At 35.9% G+C, this 21,562-nt stretch overlaps 1 protein-coding gene and 1 long non-coding RNA gene across 3 annotated transcripts in view; one reads left to right on the top strand and one right to left on the bottom strand.

Moving 5' to 3' along the window:
* LOC136031172 (uncharacterized) overlaps nucleotides 1-11,374 on the top strand; it is a 57,933-nt gene extending 46,559 nt beyond the window's left edge. The window contains exon 4 of the long non-coding RNA XR_010618444.1: nucleotides 11,200-11,374. This is a non-coding gene — a long non-coding RNA (uncharacterized LOC136031172). The remainder of the gene's footprint in view (nucleotides 1-11,199) is intronic.
* The window catches only part of LOC136031170 (acetylcholine receptor subunit beta-like 2), a 110,767-nt gene that overhangs the window by 67,238 nt on the left and 21,967 nt on the right, over nucleotides 1-21,562 (bottom strand). For both annotated transcript variants that reach the window (XM_065710520.1, XM_065710521.1), the window contains exons 5-6: nucleotides 12,526-12,706; nucleotides 10,220-10,349 (exon numbers count right to left, since the gene is read on the bottom strand). In XM_065710520.1, the coding sequence (XP_065566592.1) occupies nucleotides 10,220-10,349; nucleotides 12,526-12,706 (311 nt within the window). The remainder of the gene's footprint in view (nucleotides 1-10,219; nucleotides 10,350-12,525; nucleotides 12,707-21,562) is intronic.

Below are 21,562 nucleotides of genomic sequence, written 5' to 3'. Positions count from 1 at the left end.
AAAAAATTTTATTGCAAAAAAAGGCATATTTGATCCTGGGTCTCCAAACAGTGTATGTGACTGCTGGTTGTGAAAAGGGAACATCAGCAAAATCTTAAAGGTATTGAGCTGGAAACTTCATAGCATGTTCAGGATATCTTGACAAGAGATTTTAGAGTAACTAGCCCCCCTCCTTGCTCACTTGAGGTGCCACCTCCACTATACACTGATTAAAATTCTGCAATGGTAATTTTGTTAAAACTAGTCAAAAGGTTTAATCGCTGTACCTCCAGAAATTCCATGCCCCCGTAGCCGCAGGGCGAGCCATAGCCGCAGGATTGTAAATTATACAATTTAATCATTGCTTAAATATAGAATTTATTACTAGGAAAATAGGAAATATTTGATTCTGAGTGTAATTGAAAAGATTAAGGGTAAAGTCAAGACGATGTAAAGTCTGAAGCTTGGTATTCTACTTTGACAGGATTCTTGTTGGAATTTCGTACGCCTATCGCAGCTCAGTCTATAAAACTATTGCCGAAGAAGCCTTGGATATCCATTTGTGGGTATTAGTTGATAAAGATCTGTACCACTTGTCAGCACTTAGTAAAAATATAATTATTAACGAATTATATAAGAGTTATACTATTATGTTAAATAGCGTTCTTTGGCGAAAAAATTAGCGACATCCAAATAAGTCCAACGATAATGGAGAAATCATTGTAATACTTGAAAGCCCAGAACTCTAGCCCAGTTTTTCCGGGTATGATGCCTATAGTTACTGATGATGGGTCTTTCTGTGTTTCAGTGTACCTTGGATCAGTATCGATGTTGGAATTATTTGAATGTTTAAAAAATACGAAAACGGTGCTTGTGGGGAGAATTTTTACTTTTAAAGGTTTCTTAAATTTGGAATACCTATTATACTTGCTCCTTTTTTGGAATTAGGAGCTTTTCCAGATTCTTTAAATGTCAAAATCTGATTCTAATGTTCCAAAGGACAAGAATTCTTTTACTGATTATAGTTCAAGTTCACTTTTACCTGTTCGTTCCATATTAATCGAAAAGCTTATTATCATTGGACTGTGCAAAAATACACCGCCACCAAAAACCACGACTGCAACCGGGGCAAAAAAATTCTTCCTCATTTCACACGGCATCATTGAGTAAAAAAGATAAAATGTATAAAAAAATCGCTTAGACAATACTTATTATTTGTTTTTTTTTTCTTCAAAAAACAGTGCAGTTCGCCATTACTTCTTAACTAAACACTACAGTGAATGAATTCTTACCTAATTACATTCAGATACACCATATTATTTTCATTTTGAAACTCATCCCCATTTTAATTGAATCCCTGCCTCGTCCCCCCTAAAACCTTGATAGAGCCCAATGCTATGTGGAAAAGCTTGCTGATACTGTAGTTGCTTTTATCAAATTGGTTTCATTTGCTACTAGGAATAAACTGAAAAATAAGTCCAAAACAATTCAAGCCAACCCATTCAAAAAACGTTTCATAGGAGCTAGGACCACATTCAAGCATAAGTCTGATGATATTAATTGTCATTAAATAGGATTTTCATCAATGGGCTAAAATACGATTTTTTTATTATAGTGTTTTGTATAGAAGAGGAAATAAGCTACACTGTTACTGAAATAAGTACAAAAAAGAATGTAAAACAACAAAATAAGGAAACCTAGTGTTTGGTATATGGATGACTCCAACCATTGGGGAGTGATACCCTTCATATGGTAGAAAGTTTAACCTCAATCTTCATATGGTTTAACCTCAATCTTGCTCTCCTTTTCCTGAATCTATTTCTGCCTCTAGGCTCATTACCTTTATTAACCTCATAAAGTGGTCAGCTCTATTCTAGAAGCATTAGGCTATTCAATATTGTTTCCGGTTGTGATGAGAGCTAGGAAATAGATTTAGTTTTGTTAAACTTCCTTTCTAGGTCTTTGTAGACATAGGACATTTAGAGGGGAGAGAGATCAAGCTTGTAAGTTTGCAACTCATTTCTGATGGAACCGAGAGCCTTTTATTACCAATGTACACTTTCAAAATATGCTTTATATTCTTTCAAAATCTTGAAAAAACTTACAAGGAATCACTCAGAAGCTTTTTGCTGCGTGCCTTATATCTAAAAAAGTGAATAGTCTGTGGAATACCTCGACAAATTATTTATTTCGTCTCAATTTTTGTGTTTCATAGGGAGCTTGGGACGAAATCTTAAGCTAACATTATTCAAACATGGACAAATAAGACCGAAATGTATTTTAAATTTAAACTATTGGCAACTGAGGTGCCCACAAGGACTTTTGAAATATATATTTATGTATATATGTTTGTATTTTTTCTCGAAAATGGTTCGATATTTTTTCGAAGATATTTTAGGATATTCTCGCATAAAAAAAAAAAAAAAAAAAAAAAAAACAATTTAGATAGGTCAGAAATCTGAGAAAATTCGTTAAGAGTCTTAATTTTGGTTTTTGCAAGTGACGTTATGTACTATGTTAGTACAATGGGGGGACGATCCATCATCAGTAACTATAGGCATCATTCCCGGAAACACTGGGATAGAGTTCTGGGCTTCCAGGTATTATTATGGTTTCTTCATTATCGTTAAATTTATTTGGATGTTGCTCATTTTTTCGCCAAAGAGCGCTATTTAACATAATATTATAACTCTTACACAATTCGTTAATAATTACATTTTTACTAAGTGCTGACAAGTGGTACATATTTCTTTATCGACTAATACCCACAAATGTATATCCAAGGCTTCTTCGGCAATAGTTTCATAGACTGAGCTGTGATAGACGTTCGAAATTCCAACAAGAATCCTGTGAAAGTAGAATACCAAGCTTCAAAATTTAGGCTACACCGTCTTGACTTAAATACCAACCAATCAAATAAGCTGGATTTTTTTTTTCGGCTCGTAGAAACATCCAGACTAAAACCCCCGTTTGAAAATACTAGGGACAATCCCACATGTAACAAACTGATCAAAAACATTGTTTAATTTACCTTTAGCAGATCGGAGAGAGGTTTTTAAAATACAATATCAATTAATGATGCCGAACTTTATTCATGTTTCTTACGCGAATACAAATGTTAACCACATGCTGCATTTTATATGCCAACATCAGATACAGAAATTGTCAGGCATCAAAGCAACTACATTAAGTCAATTCTAAAATCTGCAAATATTCAACACGGTTCATTTTTGTATGTTAACACATCAAATTGCAGCTATAACAAGAGTAAAAAATATTGAATATATGTCTGAAAAGGGAAGGCAGTCAGAAACAACATTAACAAAAATTCTGTTTTTAAATATTTCCGCCACCAAAAAATTCAAAAACCACCTCTCAGTCTATCCAAAGATCGTTTTTGTCCCAAATTGAAATATATTCTCCCACGTATAGTCCATCAAAGTCAACCATGTTGATGGAAAACCCAATTATGGAAAAAAGAATTACAACTATCAATATCTATATGGCTCCCAGTATGATCCATGAACCAAGGTTCTGTAAGTGCTAAAATAATAAATCCATGAAGCAAACATAGTTCCTGAAGATGCAGCAATGAACTATTTAAACTATGACGGTTTAAAAGGAAAGGCTGTAATTCATCTAAACTCATGCTCTGCCACACGTCAAAAGCAGCACTCGTATGAGGTAAGGCATTACAGTGACGAGACTTATTTTCCACTTAACAAAGTTTTTATTTCTTTCAAACAGCAATATTATCCCCTTCAAAACAGTTCACTTGGGAAGCTACACTCTGACGGAGACGTTTCTCCCACCGTTTGTAGCAGCACTGGAAGTTATCAACCGTTATGATCTTCAGGATGTTCTTTACAGTCTTTTGAATGATTTCTAAAGTTTCGAAGTGAAGGCCTTTGAGAACATTTTTCAATTTTGTAAAAAGAAGAAATCACTAGGACTATGTTCAAGGAAAAAACGGATGTGGGGAACCAAAGTAATATCTTTTGAGGTAACCAATTGTTTCATGGAGAGGAAAGGGTGACATGAGGCGTTGTTGTGATGGAGCATCCAATTATCAGCAATATCTGGTCTTACACAAATGACCCCTTTTCTGAGCCCTCAAGAACCACTTGAAGAAAATAGTTAACAATTGGTTCTGGAGGAACAAATTCTTTGTGAACTATTCCTCTTCTGTCAAAAAACAAATCAGCAACTAATCTTCAACATGATCGTCCGAACTTTCTTCTTTCATGGAGAATATGGAGTGTGCCCTCCCCCTCACTTGGCCTCTTGGTCTTAGAATTGTATTAAAAAAAATATTTGCATTCTAGTGCCACCTGCGCCAGCAATGATACCACTGGTATGCCTTTTACTTTCCACGATCTCTCGTGACCCATGAACTCGATAGACCCCATACTTCTACTAGTATTGGACTCACAGGTATTTGCGCTGTAGAATTGCTATTGTTAGTTTGAGGAGGGTTGAGATAAATGAGGTTGATTTGAATGGGGATTGAGCCAAACATGGTTGGGTTAAACGGGCTTTGAGGTTCATGAAGATTAAGTTCAATGATAATGACATGAATGGGGGGTTGAATTTCCCAAGGGTTGGATTATACGGGAATTGACTTTAATGAGGGTCGAGTTTGATGGGGTTGAATTCAACGGCTATTGAGTTGAATAAGGGTAGATTTGCATGGAGGTTGAGTTGAATATGGGTTAAGTTGCACGAGAGTTCAGTTGCACGAGCGTTCAGTTGCACGGAGTTCAGTTACTCGAGGCTCAGTTGAAAGAGGGTCAATAGGTTGCACGGGGTTGTTACAGTAATTTTCAGTTGCAATGAAACCGTACATTTGCATAAGATTTGGATCCCAGCTCTTTTCAGGTAAAAAGAAAAAAAATAGAATTTTGGTCGAAGACAATTAAACAGTGAAAGCTCTGGACTAAATGCGTTAAAAAGGAATGACATTGGTTTGATATTAATTTTAGAAAATGATTCACAGAATACGTTTTTGAAAGAAAAGTAAAGAGCTACATTAAACCTAAGACGAGTTGAAATAAAGTAAAATAGTAATTTAAGAATAAAAAGCATAAATAATTATCTATAGATAGATGAAACCCACAATAAGCAGAAATTACCAAAAATAATCAATTAAATTTATCAAACAGTTCGTGGTAACGAACTGTAGTAAGGAGCGACCCGGCTCAATAGTAAACGAAACTCTAAAAAACAGAACTTTAATTCTAAAATATACTCAAAAGGATCGAATTTTCATGCTGATTTTAAATATATAAGTTTCATCATATTTAGTCTTTGTCATCAAAAGTTACGAGCCTGAGAAAATTTGTCTTATTTTGGAAAATAGGGGGAAACACCCCCTAAAAGTCATAGAATCTTAACGAAAATCACACCATCGCATTCGGCGTATCAGAGAACCCTCAAGAAAAATTTCAAGCTCCTATCTACAAAAATGTGGAATTTTGTATTTTTTGCCAGAAGACAAACCACGGGTGTGTGTTTATTTGTTTGTTTGTTTTTTGTTTTGTTTTTTCTTTTCCCCAGGGGTCATCGTATCGACCAAGTGGTCCTAGAATGTCGCAAGAGGGCTCATTCTAACGGAAATGAAAAGTTCTAGTGCCCTTTTTAAGTGACCAAAAAATTTGGAGGGCACCTAGGCCCCCTCCCACGCTCATTTTTTCTCCAAAGTCAATGGATCAAAATTTTGAGATAGCCATTTTGTTCCACATAGTCAAAAACCATAATAACTATGTCTTTGGTAATGACTTACTCCCCCACAGTCTCTGGGGGAGGGGCTGCAAGCTACAAACTTCGACCAGTGTTTACATATAATAATGGTTATTGGGAAGTGTAAAGACCTTTTCAGGGGATTTTTTTTTGGTTTTAGGGGTGGGGTTGAGGGGAGGGGGCTATGTGGGAGGATCTTTCCTTGGAGAAATATGTCATGGGAAAACAGAAATTCAATGAAAAGGGCGCAGGATTTTCTAAAATTACTATTAAAAAACAATGAAAAAATAAACATGGAAAAGTTTTTTCAATTGAAAGTAAGGAGTAGCATTGAAACTTAAAACGAACAGAGATTATTACGCATATGAGGGGTGCTAAAACTACTTTAGCATAAAGAGCGAGGTATTTAGGAGGAGATAAATACCTCGCTCTTTATGCTATAGTATTTTTAGTAATTTTAACTATTTATTCTGCAGCCTTTCTGATTCAGGGGTCATTCTTAAAGAATTGGGACAAAACTTACGAATTAGTGTAAAGAGTGAGGCACTAACGAGGGTACAAACCCCCTCATATACATAACAAAATTTAGGAATATAAAAGTTTGTTACGTAAGTTAATTCTTAAGTTACATATATTTTTTACTAATAAAAACATTCGTTAAAAATTAAAATTTATAGTTGCCTTTTTATGTAACCGAAAAATTGCAGGGCAACTAGGCCTCCTTCCCCACCCCTTATTTCTCAAAATCGTCTGATCAAAGCTAAGAGAAAGCCATTTAGCCAAAAAATGAATTAATGTGCAAATTCTATTTTAATAATTTATGTGGGCCAAAATTGAACATGCATTAATTCAAAAACGTTCAGAAATTAAATAAAAAAACTAGTTTTTTAACTGAAAGTAAGGAGCGACATTAAAACTTAAAACGAACAGAAATTACTCCGTACATGAAATGGGTTGTCCCCTCCGCAATCCCTCGCTCTTTACGCTAAAGTTTGACTCTTTACCACAATTCTGCTTTTTAAAACAATTAAAAACTTTAGTGTAAAGAGCGAGGGATTGCGGAGGGGACAGCCCATTTCACATACGGAGTAATTTCTGTTCGTTTTAAGTTTTAATGTCGCTCCTTACTTTCAGTTAAAAAACTAGTTTTTTTTTATTTAATAACGAAGAATCTACACGAAACGGGGGGAAGAATCTAAACAAGGCACCTACTCTTCCTTGTAAAGACCGGATTGTCTTTCGCGATTTACTGAAAACAATTCTTATTTCAAGCTGTGAGTTTTATTAGTCATAACATAAAATCAACAAAGAAAAGAAAGTAAATGATAAAAAAAAAAAAAAAGTCAGAAATAAAGTCAAATAATCTTCCGAGCTTAAAACTATCACAAATCACCATCAACAAATAAATGAATCCAAAAAAGAGCAGAAACTACAATAAATAGCCTAGTCAAACTCAAAATAGGCAAAAACTAACATGAATAGGCCTCACCTACTCATGTCCTCTGAAGACCCGAATACATTTTGCGCTTTAGTGAAAGCAAAATACATTTTAAATGTGTCCACTTTTTTAACTTTAATAAACATAAAATAACTAAGACATTAAGTAATGAATATAAGAATATGTATAATAAAATTTCAATTCATGTTCATACTTTTTCATCGGGGTCACTGAAGCCTCCAGCGCATCGCTTGCCAGAGATGCCTTAGATATAGAAGTTCCATTATTATTGTCCGTCATTTCCATTCAATTAAAAGGAATATTTTTACCCTCTGGTCTACCCAAATGCTTGTTGGCCGACATCTGTCAAGTTGGGCATATAGAGCGGTTGCCACCCTTCTGCCACGGTGAGGTTTTGCAGCTAGGATTTTCTTTGAGGAGCTAGGGTCTGAGGAATCTCTATGGCTCATGCACGCCATTCACGCTGGGGGCTAAGAATTTACCAGTGAATTTCGACCAACGGACTGGCGCGGAGGCAAGACTGCCAAGTTAACTCTATGTTAGTTTGATGCGTGTGCATTACTTACTATGTATTATATGCTGTTTTTAAAATTAATCATGTAGAGTCTTTGCTAAATAGTAACTTTTCTTCTTTGTCGCTTTAAAAAAAATGCTATTAAAGACTTAGGACAGGCATGCACCACCTTAAAAATACATCTTAATTTTGGAATCTATTCCAGAGAAGGGGGAAAATCCCCTTACTCTAAAAGATGTCTCAAATCTCCCAGATATGAGCCCTCATACCACCAATCAAAATACTGAAACTACGCCCATGGTAGTAGGAATAGTAATGTTCATACAGTGTGTTTAGGTCAGTTTGATATCTCCAAAAACATGCCTTGAAAGTTTTAATTTTATACCTTGGGCTGTTTTTCAGTTATTGGTGATGCGCTTTTTTGACAACCTGCATACACATCGTGTGTTTTGATTTAGTTCGACATCCCCCTCAACATTCCCTTAAATCTTCACCATAATACCTTTCGCCTTTTTGGGAGCCCAGGATTAAACAAACCGTCTTTCCCTGTAGCAAATCCTATATTCAAACAATGGGCAACATCAAAGCCCAAAAACAAACAGGAATTATTTCGTATATGGATGGGATGCCCCTTCCTCAATACCTTACTCTTTACGCTAAAGTTTTTAACACTTCTAAAAAAAAACTTCATATTCTAGTTAAGCAGCCCTTGTGTTTCAGGAATTGCTCTTAAAAAAAGACGGGATTTCCATCAACAACGCAACAGGAATGAGAGAGAGGTGGAATCAACATTTTCATGAAAAGTTAAACCCCCCAATCAATCCTAACCCAATTTAACCACCTCCTCATTGGAACTAAGCCCACCGACACTCAGAAGCGAGGTTTTACCTGCCTTGAAGTCACTAAAATCAAATAAATCGCCTGGACCAGATGGATTGAAAGCAGAACTCCTGCAAGTCGTACAGACCTCTACCAAAGAATTGCCACAGCTTTCTGGCACAAGGAATATTTCCCGAAAATGTAGTGTTCCGCTACCAAAATTCCTCTGCATAAGAAAGGTTCCAAAACCGAATATGACAATTACTGTCCAATCAGCCTGACAAGCCAACCTGCCAAAGTGTTGACCAAGATAATACTGGACAGAATAAGTCACATCAACCCTGAGTATCAGGCGGGTTTCCAAGCGATTTGAATGGTTGAGGTTGATTTGAATGGGGATTGAGTCAAACATGGTTGAGCGAAACGGGTTTTGAGGTGCATGAAGCTTGTGTTAAATGAATATTGATGTGAATGGGGGTTGAATATTACGAGGGTCGGATTATACGGGAATTGACTTGAATGAGGGTTGAGTTTCAAGGGGTTGAATTGAACTGCTATTGAGTTGAATGAGGGCATATTTTTTATGGGGGTTGAGCTGAATACGGGTTAAGTTGCACAGGATTGAGTTGCACGAAGGTTCAGTTGCACGAGTTCAGTTACTCGATGGTCAGTTGAAAGAGGGTCAATTGCACGGAGATTGAGCTGAATGTGGTTGAATTGAACGGAGGTTCAATCGCGTGGTGGCTCATTCTCACTAGGCATGAATTGCCTAGGGTTAAGTTACACGGGGGTTGTTATAGGAATTTTCAGTTACAACGGGACCGTACATTTGGTAAAATTTGGATCCCAGCTCTTTTCAGGTAAAAAAAAAAAAATAGAATTTAGGTCTAAGACTATTAAACAGTGAAAGCTCGGGACTGAACTCAATGAAGAGTTGATAGAGGTCCTGACCGTATTCAAGGTATTTTTCCATTACTTAACGGATGACAAAAATCTGGTCTATCGTTGAGCGGTTCGCTGTAATTTTAAGCGAACCATATTTAAGTGTAATTTTAAGTAAATTCGAAATTCCACCTTAAAAAGCTCTGGGAACCGGGTAAAAAACTAGTGTTTCCACTTCCCCATTGAAAGATCCATATCAAAGTACTAATTTAAAAGCTCATAGTTTGGAATAAAACCAGAAAACTCATTTTATCAGGCCATGATTTTAGTAATAGACCCGTTCCTGAAACTTTCTTTCAATTTTGAAAAGTTCCTGGATTGTCCAGATGGGTATTTTAAGTTAGAAACTGCAAATGAAGCAAGAAGCAAATTTGCAGCTTCTAATCAGCGCTAGTTCAAACTTATTCTTGGGCCTTGGGTTGAGTTGAGTCAGACAGGTTTCGATTAAGATGGTGGTTGAGTTATATGAGGGTTGTATTAAACGGGGACTGAGTTAAAAGGGGGCTCAGTTGAACGAAAGTTTTGTTAAATGGGGTCGAATTGCAAGGAGATTCAGTTAAACGGGGGTTCTTCTGCACGATATTTCATTTACATTGGTTCATTTGTACAGGGTTCAGTTATATAAGGTTTTAATGACACTAGGTTTAGCCTTTTTTCTTTTAAACATAGCCTTCGCCATGAGTTTCTTTTCAGCAATCTTACAAACTATTAGGCTTGGATGAAGAATAAATAAGAGTCTGACCTCTCGAGAGAAACATATCTCTTACCTATATAAGGTTCTTCACGGAACGGAAAATAGTCCTCATTCCTTTTGGCTGGAACTTCTAATATATCCCACTCAACGGACAGATAAAATTCTGACAAGTCAGATTCTTCATGCATTAGACGTAAATCCACCTGTAATTATTTGTAACACTGTTGAATAAAGAATATACATGAGCTTAAAGTTCATTTGGCCAAGACATAGGGGCAAAACGCTTAGAAAGTCAAAACTCTACTCAGGAGCACTTTGTCAACACAACACGTATGGTCTATTGGTTAAATAGTTCGTCATAACTAGCTTATGAGCAAAGAGATACCGAGAACAGCAGGAACGCTAATACTGACTTTAGTAACAACTAGCTTACCCTTCGCGCCATGCTACGGTCTCATAATGAACGAAACTCAAGTAAAACCCCATTAAGAAACTCTTCTGCAGAAAACTATCCCTTCGTGGAAACCCCCCGCAAAATTTTCCACGCAAAAAAGGTCTCCCCGCATTAATGACTATCGCATTTTTCAATGTACATTTATTTGAAAAAATGCCCCCGGGAAATGCCACCCACCAGCAATTTTCCTTCCCCTGGTAAATTCAAAACCATGCAGATTCCCCCCCCCACCATCCAGTGGAATCCCACTCCGTATAAAATTCTCGCCTGAATCCCTCTCTCCCGCAAAAATTCCCCCCATGGAAAAACCCCCTTCATTGGGAAGTCGAATACAAAAATCAAAAACACGACGATGCACTGAATCGATAAACACAAACATCAATCATTTTCAAGCATCATACTTTCCACAGTAGAGCTAATTTCAGACTGAACAAGATTATCCTATGCCTACAAATATATATATATATATATATATATATATATATATATATATATATATATATATATATATATATATATATATATATATATATATATATATATATTCTTACGACGTTGTTGGATTTTTGACAGTAACACTAAAACTATTTTTTTTTTAGGTGGGCTTAAGGATTTTATCAAATTTCCAAACAGAAAACTGAACTCAGACAAAATGCAAGGAATATATTCCTTGAGAATTGTCTTCTTCGGGCGCTCTCTTGTTGGTGGTTCAGGCTCTTGAACTTTAAGAAAATATTATATAACATGTTAAGCATGTTCAATGGACACTGACTCATAAAGGTAAGCTTTTATCCATACTCCATCAAAAAATCATTTGAGACTACAAGAAATCCAGGAATTTAAAAAAGAGCCTTAAACCTCTCAAAAATGACGGCAGATCAAGAATAGCTCACTGTCGCAGTCTCAAACGCCAAACATCCTAATCGAAGTTGACATTGGCTGAAGCTATATAAATTTTAAGCTAGCCTATATTAGAGGATAAGCATAAGGGCACAGTAGAGGTATATTGCTAGTAGCGATATGTTGCTCCAAACATGACACAGATTTCATAGCGCGTAATTGGGCAATTTGAAAGCATGAGCAACACGCCAGCAGAAGTATACACGTCAGAGCCATAGTTTCAGCTGGTACTTGATTTTCAATCAGAAACCTTTGTCACTGCGTGTGCACGAAGGCGGGGTTATGAAGCTTGTGTGGTTTTTGATAAGCATCAAAAATTTTCAATGGGGAGTATAGGACTTATAGCTACTGTGTATTACCTCTACTGTGCTTAAGGGTGAAACCAATGCCCGTTGAAGTCCTCTATTGCCGTGGTATGTCTGATCCTTGATGACTGGGATGGCAAACATGTAATAGGATAGAAATATATATAAAATGATAATAATGAACTCCTGATCAGTGAACTTAAATTTAAAACACATCTTATTTTGTAGGAGAAGTAGTACATTGAATGAAATGCTAAACACAAATAAAATCTTTATTTTCAGGTATAAAAAGCAAAATTACCAGTGTGTTTTAAAGTGGTAAAAGGATTTGTATGAATACATAAAATAATCAAATATAATACAAAATCCCCTTTGCCGCAAAGAAGGCATTTGCAAAGGAATTGCGCTCTATGGAGGGAGGGAAAAAAGGCTATTCTTAATAACAACAAACAAAAGCAGAACTTCTTAAAATAAGATATTGAGGCACCAGACCAAGATGTATCTGTATTTAGTACAATAAAACCAATTATTCTAATATTCTACGTTAAACTATTTTATTAGTTGGAGAAATAATCTTGTGAATAATTCTTTTCCTCCTTAGAGTTGCGAACGAGCCAAGAAATTTTCATCTCACTTAAGACTTTGCTTTATTCAAATTTGCGTGCTTGCCGGTAATCTTCTGACTACTATTTGCCTTAAATTTTCATTGAATAAGCTTACCTGTCCTCCATCGTACGTCCATGAACCGAATTTCATGATACAGCTTTGTTTGTCAAAAGGAAACCATTCAACATTAATCTCACAAGAAGACTTGTATATTGCCGGGGGTTTCCATACAACTTCCCCATTTGATTTCACGGTCGCTTTTGTCATTAGCGTAACTTCGTAATTACCATCAGCACTGGAAAGTAATAAGTTATGCTTAAAACAGCTTATATCAACAGCTTCCTCCGAATTATTAAAGATTTTGAAAATTCTAAGAAAACACTTGAAATTCAATTTCATCAGCGGCTTCAAAACATTTTCTTACCAATTCAATTTTTGGAAGAAAACCCGTTGTGATTCGTTCAAAGTATCAAAGGAACATAGGTTTGAAGAGGCGTGGTTAAAAAAAAGTTTTATTCAGGCTCCATTTCTTTTCTACGATTGAGTGTTTTTTAATTTACAAGCATCTGAGAATACGCCACCAAAATCATCTCTCAGCAACTATTTTTTATTTAAGAGACATATAGCACATTAATGTTTATTTTCTTTTCTTTTTATTTTTCTCATTAGAGATGATGCTGTCGCCCAGTGCCGTATTCAGGATTTTTTTTGGGGGGGAAAGGGGGGCACAAAAGAATTTTTGTTTCAGGGGTTTTACAAAAAAAAAAACACATCAAAAATTTGTTTATATTCATTTTTGTTACGTTTTTACGAATTGGACAAATATTTTGGAGGAGTATGCAAACCCTTTAAGCCCCCTTCTCCCTGGATATTGCCTTGTTGTCACCGTCCTCTGATCTTAGTTCTACTTTTCAACTTTAAAAAAGAAATAAAAATGGCTTCTCGATATCTAAAAACTACTGTGTTTTAGTATCTCTTTCTATGAAGATTCAGTAGAATGGTATTTTAAGCCTTATGAAATAGGAATTAATTTAGAATAGTCGTAGCTTCATTCGAAGAATTTGAAAAGATTCTGAATACTAATTGGACTTTCTCAATTTTCAGAAGTGGTTTATTAGTGTTGTTGAGCCATTCGTCTTATATCCGTTTTTCCTTAGTACACTCTGCAGTGCTCTTTTATTAAGGTTTTTTAATTTTATTTTTTTTATTTCCGGCTTTTATCAATCTTTCTTGTCTTAGTTGAATAGTTCTTACACGGAAACAAACTTTTGTAGAAATTTATATTTCAAAAAGACTTATTAATAAATCTTGGGAAATGCGAAAAGTTTTCTTTGAACGTTACCATTTCTAGAAAACTAAATAGCGTAAAGGTTTTTATATTAATTTGGGAATGATAGGATTTAAAAAATACTTCAGGGAGTCTTTTATTTTGAAAAATTTTAATAAAGCGTATAAAAAGAAATATTCTAAACAGGGAAACAACAGAATAATCAAACTCTATTAGCTAGTTTAGTTATTTCTAATTTTGTGAGAAATAAAACTTTTTATTGTTGAATTTTCCCAATCATCGCCTTGATTATTTACATATGAAAAATATATGTCTTAAAATTTTAGCTGTTTTGACAATTGTTTGTTTTTTATTTCAATGTATCAATATCCAATAAAATCTTATTTGAGACCTGTGGGGGTAAGGTAAGGTGAATTTTCCTTTGGGCAGTCATTTTCGTGCCCGTAAGGTCCCAAATTCATTTATTACAGAATATATTAATTTTTAAATTTTTTTTATATATCCTACCCGAAGGGCCATATACAGAAGTTTTGCTAGGGGGAGGGGGTATTTTTGTGGGAGAGGTATTATAAACAAAAACTTTTAAAAACGCATAGAAATTTCGTTTATATACACCTTTGTTACTTTTGTACGAGCCAGACAGACATTTCGGGGGGGGGGGCGTCAAACCCCCCAAAACTCCTGGTTACGGCCTTACCTACCCTTTAGGCTGCCTTTGCTTAGCACGTTCATTATCATAAACCGTGAAATATCAAAAATTTTACGGCAATTTGAATTTTTTTTTAATCTTACATTTTGTTTGTAATCTTTTTACTTTCTTGAAGTTTTAGCCCACTTCCCTCCCCCGCTCCCAAAGAAAACATATTGAGGTAACATGCTTTAAATTCCATCCTTCTTCAAAGGCCGTTTTGGGACCTGTATTTTCTTCTGTCTATTGATTTGATTCCTGTGTGGATTTCTGTCTTCTGGCTGGCGGAGACGGTATTGCATGTTAAAGAGTCCAAGTTTTTTAGGCATAAATGGCAATAGGGATTTTGAGTAAGTTGAATAGCCTTACTTTTAACGTTGTTGGTAAATTCTTGTTCCTTCGCATTGGCATCAGATTCTAAAAACTGGTGTTCGCCAATGCCAAGCGTCTCTTTATGTCTTTAGAGTGGTTACAAAAAAACAAAAGAGAAGAAACGTGAGAATGGGCTTTTCTAAGACCAATGAAAACACTGAATGCAAAAAAGACGGATATTTTGATATGTCAAATGCTTCCTTTCTTCAAAAATATTAGAAAAAGTCTCAAAAAGTCTATTTTTGACTGAAACATATAAAGACAAAAAACAAACAACGTAAAGATCCGAAATTGGAAATAAAACAGCTAAATACATGAGATTTTTCTCAAACTTGCATCTAGGATGCTTAAATCATCAGCATAATCTAAGTACAGGAGAGTTTTTCCTTCCCATTTGATTCCGTGGTTTCATCAAACGATTGCTCATAATCTATAAAACTGAGGACCAAAGGTGTTCGATAACTCAGAAACTTCTCAATTATTAACCTAAGAGTGAAAATTTGGTCGAAACATTCTCTAGCTTTCCTAGAACCGCATTGTTCTTCTCTCATAACTCTGTCTGCAGCATCTCTCATTCTAAAAATTACAATATTACTAAGTAATTTGTGACCTACAGAGACCAGACCAATGCCACTCTAATTACCAAACTGACTCTTATCAGCTTTCTTATGCAGCGATCAAATTTAGGCTTTCTTAAAATCACTAGGTACTTCCCCTTTTTTTAAATCATATTCATATTCTTCAGTAACTTATTTCTAACCCCAGAGTTATCATATTTAAGAAAGTCATTTACCACAGTATCAGCACCCGGGGTTTTATTATTTTATAATCCTTTTTGTAGTGTTGCTAATTCGTCCTCACAAAACAAATCTTCCCTAACAACCTAGGCATCGCAAACTTTTTCTTTTTCTTTTTATCTTTCATTGCAACTCTATTTTGGCCTAGCACTGTTCTGTCATCTCTCTTTAGGTTTTTCCTTATCACTAATTGCGACTCCATTCCTATCTTTAACTGGGACACGTCCGGATTGAATACTTTCACTCAATTTATTAACATACCAGTAAAATATTATACTATTATGCCGTCTAGCTGCATCTTCCAGATCCTCGGCAATTTTATCCTAGTACCTCCTAGGCCTCCAGTTCAAACATCCTAATTTTATATTTGAGTGTTTTCTCTAATTCCATTACATTTTTGTTTTTGTTTTCATATGATCTATCACTCAGATAATTTTCTTACAAGCCCCTTTTGCTCTTTATCTAACATTAAAGTTTTTTCACCTAGATGCACTCCTAATCATCTTCCCTAGAACACCATTACCAACTTCCCATATTGTTTTCCTGAATTAGTCTATCTATCTTCCTCACTGTCAAGTTTCAAACTCTCCAGTTTAGTGTTCAACTGTTCCTGGAATTTCTCTCTTAAATTCTCATCCTGGAGTCTGCCAACATCATAACTTCCCGGGAGGGTGCTACTCTTCCAGAATTTCAGCTTCAAATTAACCCTTGGCACTACTAGATGGGGGATATTTACTTTTAATATTAATAACAGCGCTCCTATTTGCCATATAATCTTGTATTGATCTTCCCACTATTCGGTTTACAATAACATAATCAATAAGTTTGCTGCCTTACCATCACAAAAATACCATGTTAGCTTATGGGGCATTTTATGGCCAAACACCATATTGGTTATAACTAGATTGTTATACCTACAAAATTGCAGCAATTTTTAGCCATTACTGTTTGCTTTTCCTACCCCCAAATTCTTCCCAGGCTAGGATACCATCTAGTAAACGACACAGCATTCGCACGCAATTCTGATTAATGGATCATTCTTCTGTCCTTGGCATGTTTTTGTGGGCGTTTTCGGGATGAAAAATCTCTTCCTAGCTATTTTATCTGCTACAGGTTGACTCCCCGTAGTATCATACGGTTTTTAGGCATGAATATGTAATGAGTTGGAGGTAATAGCCTTGAGATTGTCTGTGCAGGATTTTGGCTCTCGTTGATAGAAGAGTATCGTCTTATGCTAAAAACCAAGTTGTGAAGAAGATCAACCCAGGATTGCACGAACTTCCTATTCATGCTGCAGGTTCCAGGGACTTCTCGTTGTCCGGTTCTAAGCCGGTTTAAGCGCTTTGGCGTAGGCTTGAGAAGATGTGTTGGTCCCCGTCCTGAACATGTATCCGGGACCATTGGTGCTCTACTGAAAACTAAATGTGTCTTGAACAGTCTTGGAAAGAACTAATAAAATGAAAGTGAATATTTGATATGGAATAATATTAATTGTTGAAAGCTAAACAATTAATATTAATTATCATTTCGTGATATTATTTCACTAATTTTTTTATTTTCATTTTCAATGCTGTAACAACTACTGCTACTGCCACTAGCAACTCACCGCAGCACCAAGCCGCTTGTAGCCAGTAAATCTAAGCACGATCTTTATCCATCCCCATCTACCCAAAGCCTCCCTCTTTACACCCTCCCAGGAAGTTCCCATTTTCGTTAAATCTTTCTTTATGACATCCTCCCACCCTAAAGTTCCACCCAGGAAGCTCCCAGGAAGTTCCATTTTCCCTTAAACTTTTTTTATGACATCCTCCCACCATAAATGCGGACGACCTGTTTTCCGTAAGAGAAAATATTTAAAATATAATTCGTTTTCAGTGAAGCACCAATGATGCAATCAGGGCCGTATCCAAGATTTTTCAGGGGCTGGGCTGGGGGCTATTAAAAGTGATTTTTTTTTGGGGGGGGGGGTACAAAAAGAACTTCAAAAACACATCAAAATGTTTCTATATTCTTTATGTTACGTTTTTACGAGTCAAAAAAACATCCTGGGGGGGGGGGTAAACCCACTACCTCCTGGATATGACCTTTTACAGTAAGCTTTAGACTTTTACAGTTAGAGAAGGGGACAGTGTCCAAACTCTTGTTTGTATTGAAACTATATAATTCGTTTTCAGTTGAGTGCCAATGACGGAGTATAAACTTTTACAGTTAGGTTATAAACTTTTACAGTTAGGGAAGGAGATAGTACCTAAACTCTTGTTTGTAGTGATTTTTTTTTCATTTTCATTTTGATTTGAATATTAAGTTTAAATATTGTTCGTTTTAAGATTTATTTATTCATTTATGCTAGTACCTATTTTATGCTTGTTTGTTATGATTCTTTATTTATGTTAGTTTTGGGTTTAATTTATATTTTAATAGAAAAAGATTTTTTTTTGTTTTTCAGATTTGTTTTAGATTTCAGTTTTACTCCTTTTAAGATTAGTTCATTCATTTATCCTAGTACCTATTGTATGTTTGTTTGCTATGATTATTTATTTAACTTCGGTTCGTTTTTGGTTTCATTTATTTTTAATAGTAATTTCTGGTCGTTTTGAGTTTGATTTTTAATATTATTTCTGCTGATCTTACTTTTGATATGACCTTTGCTTTTTTTTAAATTTATTTTTGGAAAGTTTTTTTCGACTAATTTTTGTTCCTTTTTGACTACAAATAGTTTCAAGTTTTAAAAAGTTTCTTATTTCTATATCACATTTTTTCTACATCAAACTTTCAAGTGTCAAAACTAGCATCAAAATAATAATATCAAAATAACAAAGTATCAAAGTAAAGAAAGTATCAAAGTAAAATAGTATCAAAGTAAACAGAGTATCAAAACAACTTTTACAATTTACCCCCTTGCCCTGTCAATCAAAGTTGTACCGTAGATCACTAAATCCAAGTATCAAAGTAGATAAAGTATCAGAGTAACAATAAGCAAGTTGCGTAAGTTAGAGCCGTTTCCCCAGGGGCTGAGAGGGGGGGTTCACCCCCTGGAAGCATATTTATTTGGTCTTTGAACTATTTTCAGCAAAATGGCTATCACAAAATATTGACTTGATGTTCTTGAGAAAAAGAGGGGGGGGCTAGTTGCCCTTTTATCATTTTTGACTCTTAAAAAGGAAATAGAAGTTTCAATTTCCGATCGAATGAGCCCACTCGAAAGTTAATTCGACCACCCCTTCCACAAAAACGTTATATGCTAATAATGGACCACTTACATAAGTTACAACCCTTGCACCGGGGGCTATGGACAATTTTTCAACCCCCCAAGTTATAGTAAATTGAATTTGGTCTATTTTGAGCAAAATGGCTAGTTCAAAACTTTGATAATATGCATTTAGGGGAAAAGAGCAAAAGGGAGAGGGCTTCTTACCCTTTGATCACTTTTGAATCTTAAAAAGGGCACAGTAAATTTTGATTTGCTATCAAATAAACTTCCTCCAAAGTTTATATGGCCACGCCTTCCGTAAAAACTTTGTATATTAACGATGGACTGCTAGTATAGCTTGCAGTCCCAGTGCTGGGGAGGGGTTCCGAACCAGAACCGTGGTTATTTTACATTTGAACGATTCTGAACGAAATTGCTAACTCAAAACTTTGATCGAAAGTATTTGTAAAAAAGAGCGTGGGGGGGTTCTTACCATCCGATTACACTTAACATTTAGAAATGGAGCTAGAACTTTTGATTTAAATCGAAAGAGGGTTTTCAAAAGTATATACAATTACACCTTGGATAAAAACCTTATATATTAACAATGGACCGCTTGCATAACTTACAGCCCTTGCCCTAGGGGCAGAAGGAGGTTTTATCAGCCCCGGGGCGTGATTATTTTAAATATTTCCCCTTAGGACTATTTTGGACATAATGGTATCTCAAAATTTTGATCGGATGCATTTGGGGAAAAGAGGGCGCGGAAGGGGGACTGCTTGGTGCCCTCCAATCACGTTTGACTCTTAAAAAGGGCACTATAAATTATGATTTCCAATTGAATGAGCCTCCTCCAAAGCTTATAACACCAACCCTTGTATATGAAGTGCCTCTGGGGGGAAATCCTAACAAAATATAGAAGCTATTTAAGATTTGTTCATTCATTTATATTTGCACCTGTTATCTTTATCTTTTCTATGATCTTTAATTGTGTTGCGAGAGCAACACTTTGGTTTTGTCGTGTTTGTTTTTGTTTTTTTCCTAGCACCCCGATTTCAGCTTATTCCTAGAAATTGGTAAGAGTCTAACCTCTGCGGTTTTTACGGAAAGTGTGGACCTTAGGCTGGATTGATGAATATGACTTTGCATTTTGGAAAGCTTCGTAGAAATCTTGCCTGGGGACAAAAAGGATGGTTTTTGCTTGTGTTTCTACCCATTTCTGTTCGCGATTTCAGCTGAGTTTATCATTCAGTTTTTCACACTTGGGATTGCGGTAGAGAAATGGTATCAGATGTGCCTCTTAAACTTTAAAAGTTCTCTCATTGCTAAAGAAATTAGAGTTTATCCTTTGCTCCTTTCTAAAAAATGACGTTAGAAACTTGGCCTACGGCAAAAAAACAACTTTTGAACTAAGACAGAAAGATTTTTTTCGACAAGAATCGATATCTCTTGATAAGCTGATTAAAGTATATGCCATCAATTTTATGGTAGAAAAATTCCTTCATGAGATATACCAGTTTGAAACTTTAAAAGGGTTGACAACTTCGGTAGTAAGGTACACACTAAAACGAAAAATAGGCCAATACCAATTGTGACACATATAGGGAAGTTTTAAGCAACAGTCGGCTGTTAGCTCATAGTCATCTTCGGCAATAAGGGGTTCGCAACATTTGCTAGTTGGTGTACCTATTATTTGTTTCCGTTGTATTTGATGGTAAAACCAATTTGGTTCCAGTGGTCAGACATGTAGGGGACTTGTAAGTAATAATCAGCTGTTAGGCTACAATCATCTTCAGCGATGAGAGGTTTGCAACTTTTGCGAGTTGGCGTACCTAGTATTTATTTTAAGATCCTTACAGATTAACATCTTCAGCGTTTAATCGAAGCGATGAAACAGAACCAAAGTGTTGCTCTCGCAACGCTTTACTCGGCGAACCCGAACAAAGCTTGCCGCAACACCTCACGTTGGCCATGTAACTTAGATCTAGTTTTAGTTTCTGTAAATTGGGGTTTCATTTGTTCTTTAACATTAATTTCCGGCCCTTTTGAATATTACTATAATGGGAATTAATTTCTGCTACCCCTAAGTCTCAAAGTTTGATTCTTTGAATAATGTTTTGCACTTTAGTCTGCTTGGCCCAAGGAATAACGGGTATAAGTTATAAATTAGTCAGGGAAAAAAGTGTTTTTGGCTCATTTAATGGCCACTAGCCCCTCCCTATTTCAAGAAAAAATCCTGATGATCGTTTTTACCAAGAAATTTATAAAATAGGGCCTTGGAGGGAGGGCCAGGAGTCAGATTGCATGATTTTGGAATAAAACATCGCTGAAAAAAATTTTGGAGAGGGAGGAGGGCTAGGCTGTGGAGGGATGGCCAAGAGCTAGTTCCTTTTTTTAATAAAATATCGTTAACCAAATTTCTTTAAGGGGGGTTGGCGTATGGAAGGAGGGTGGGCTATAGAAGGAGGGTCAGGGCTCAGCTCCCATTATTTTTGGAATAAAATTTTGACCTTTTTAACCCCTTTTGGTACAGGAGGCACCAATTTCAAAGAGACGAATTCTTTGAATAGTGTTTTGCACATTAGTCCCCTCAGCCCAAGGAATACCGGCTTTTTGAGTTTTAAATTGGTCAAGGAAAAAAAGAATTTGTCGCTCATTTCAGGGCCCCTATCCCCTCCCTGTTTCCACAATAAAATGTTGATGATCGCTTTTACCAAGAAATTTATAAAGGGGGCCATGGTGGGAAGGCCATGGGTCAGGTCCCATGATTTTGCAACAAAATATTATGAAGGAGTTTTGTCCTTGCGGAGTTGGAG

This window comes from Artemia franciscana, chromosome 9 (assembly GCF_032884065.1).
Source record: "Artemia franciscana chromosome 9, ASM3288406v1, whole genome shotgun sequence".
NCBI lineage: Eukaryota > Metazoa > Arthropoda > Branchiopoda > Anostraca > Artemiidae > Artemia > Artemia franciscana.
The sequence above is the reverse complement of the archived record's forward strand: the minus strand, read 5'-3'. Positions and strand labels throughout refer to the sequence as shown.